The sequence below is a fragment of the Macadamia integrifolia genome, chromosome 4, assembly GCF_013358625.1.
Source record: "Macadamia integrifolia cultivar HAES 741 chromosome 4, SCU_Mint_v3, whole genome shotgun sequence".
In the NCBI taxonomy this organism is placed as follows: Eukaryota; Viridiplantae; Streptophyta; class Magnoliopsida; order Proteales; family Proteaceae; genus Macadamia; species Macadamia integrifolia.
In genome coordinates this window covers 23,437,596-23,439,494 of record NC_056560.1, presented here as the reverse complement: position 1 = coordinate 23,439,494, position 1,899 = coordinate 23,437,596, and the positions used below count along the sequence as shown (strand labels likewise).

The following is a 1,899-nucleotide window of genomic DNA, read 5'->3' as shown; positions in this document are numbered from 1 at the left end:
TTTTAATAAAAAATTCTGAAAACCTACGAATCGCCCGTCGTGTTCTTTGGGAAAGAAGAAAAGGAGAAAGAGATTGGAGATTCCCTTGCAAAGTGCCAGTTAACCAGTCACCATCCACCAACACCAAAATCACAATTCACAACAGTAAAAGAACGTTCCCACAAATCGAACAAAGAGAAGGATAATCAGACAAAAAGAAAAAATCAGAATCGATTATTAGGTTTCGTTTCCCAATCTCTGAATAAGTAGAAATGGTAACTAGATCCAATGCTGAGCTGTAAGAACTTCTCCTTGGATGGAAGGAACCAAAAACATCAGGGAATCTAATCTATTCGCCAAAAAAGTTTATTTCCACCATTACTGCATTTCCCATTTTGATAGAATAATCATAAATTGAAGGAATGAGAAAGATTCAAGGAACCCCATTCCCTACTGGCATCAAAGAAAAGACCGAAATTTCAAATTCTGCAACTGATCTTAGAACATAAATTTCTCCACCTCTTTTTCCATTTCATTTGAGATGTAATTGATAAATCCATGTTATTATCTACAGAAGTTATCAAAAATCCCCCAAATTAATGGGTAAATTCGAACAAAAATTGACATGAAGAAGGGGGCTCAGGAGAAACCAAACAAATTAATAATCTCTTAATAATAAGAACCACCAAAAACCCTAACCTTTTCGGGAGTCTTCATCTTTCTCATGGTTGACCTTCGATAACCCTAACCTCTTCTTCGGCGAGACAGGCACCGAAGATTGTGCCATCGAAGGAAATGGCTCTACAAAAGTTGCGGAAGACATCTCCATCTGTGCAATCCTCACCGCTCCGATCAACTTCTCAGGCAATTCCTCTTCCGTCTGTGCTTCTACCAAAAATCCCATATCGATCGTCACAGCCGTCACAGCCCCTAAAGTCAAACGCAAGATCGCATTCGCAATCGCCGAACTTCCAATATCTACATCGATTTCAAAGTAATTCTCTCCTATGTAATAGTTACAGGTCAAGGCCTTACCAAGCAAACAACCAGAGTAGTTTCCCACAGTTTTCCTCACGATCCATGGTCCCTTAACGATCCGATTCACGATCTTGAACCGCTGATTCCGGAAGGAATCATCGCCGTGAATGAACCGATAGAGAAGGGAACCAGGAGGGATAGGCTCTTCAGCGGCGAAATAGAAGACGGCACTGTGAGTTTCTCGGCCGGGAATTTGGAGGTTTACAGCGAAAAGAAAAGTCTTCAGCGAATTGGACCGTAAGGATTGAGCTCGACGAAGCGAGTTCATGATTCGATTGTTGGAATGGGAGAGGACATTATCGAGCTTGGCGGTGGAACGGAGCCAGTCTACGCCGGCAGGTTTCAGGAGGTAATCGCCGGAGGGGGATTTCTGGCGTTTGTTGAAGTAGTTTTTGCTCCGGAGGTTGAAGAGGTCACCTGGAGGTGAAGCCCAACCGTTGGTTCCTGTATTAAGGTCGACATGTTTTAATGATCCCCCGTTGATGGCTTCTTCTCTCCAATCGCCGGTGCATTCGCCGGATTTTGAGCTAATTCCGACGGATTCTTCGATGGAGTCGTTCGGTTCCTGCTTCGTCGGACACATTCTCTCTCTCTCTCTCTTTCTTTCGCTCCTCGTTCTGTTCTCTCTCTCTCTCTCTCTACAGCTAACTACTACTATATATTACTGAAAGAGAGTGAGACCTTTATGAAGGAGTTGGGCTAAGAATAAGGTTGCCCTTCTCCTTCTAGGAAACTACGAAAAAACCTTTTATAGGAGGAGAAGGAGTGGTCGGTCCCTCTCAGTCTCTCTCTCCACTTTGTTTCCGTGCGGCCACTGAGCTGGCGTGGCACATGCTATTACACGTGGCATGTATATATCATCCTGTTAGTTTTTATGCTAAT

At 43.4% G+C, this 1,899-nt stretch overlaps 1 protein-coding gene across 1 annotated transcript; it reads right to left on the bottom strand.

Moving 5' to 3' along the window:
* Window positions 1–477: 477 nt before the first annotated feature.
* On the bottom strand, window positions 478–1,657 carry LOC122075998 (protein ENHANCED DISEASE RESISTANCE 2-like). The gene has a single exon (XM_042641247.1). The coding sequence runs from the start codon at window positions 1,598–1,600 to the stop codon at window positions 674–676; it is 927 nt and encodes a 308-aa protein (XP_042497181.1). The 5' UTR covers window positions 1,601–1,657; the 3' UTR covers window positions 478–673.
* Window positions 1,658–1,899: the final 242 nt, after the last annotated feature.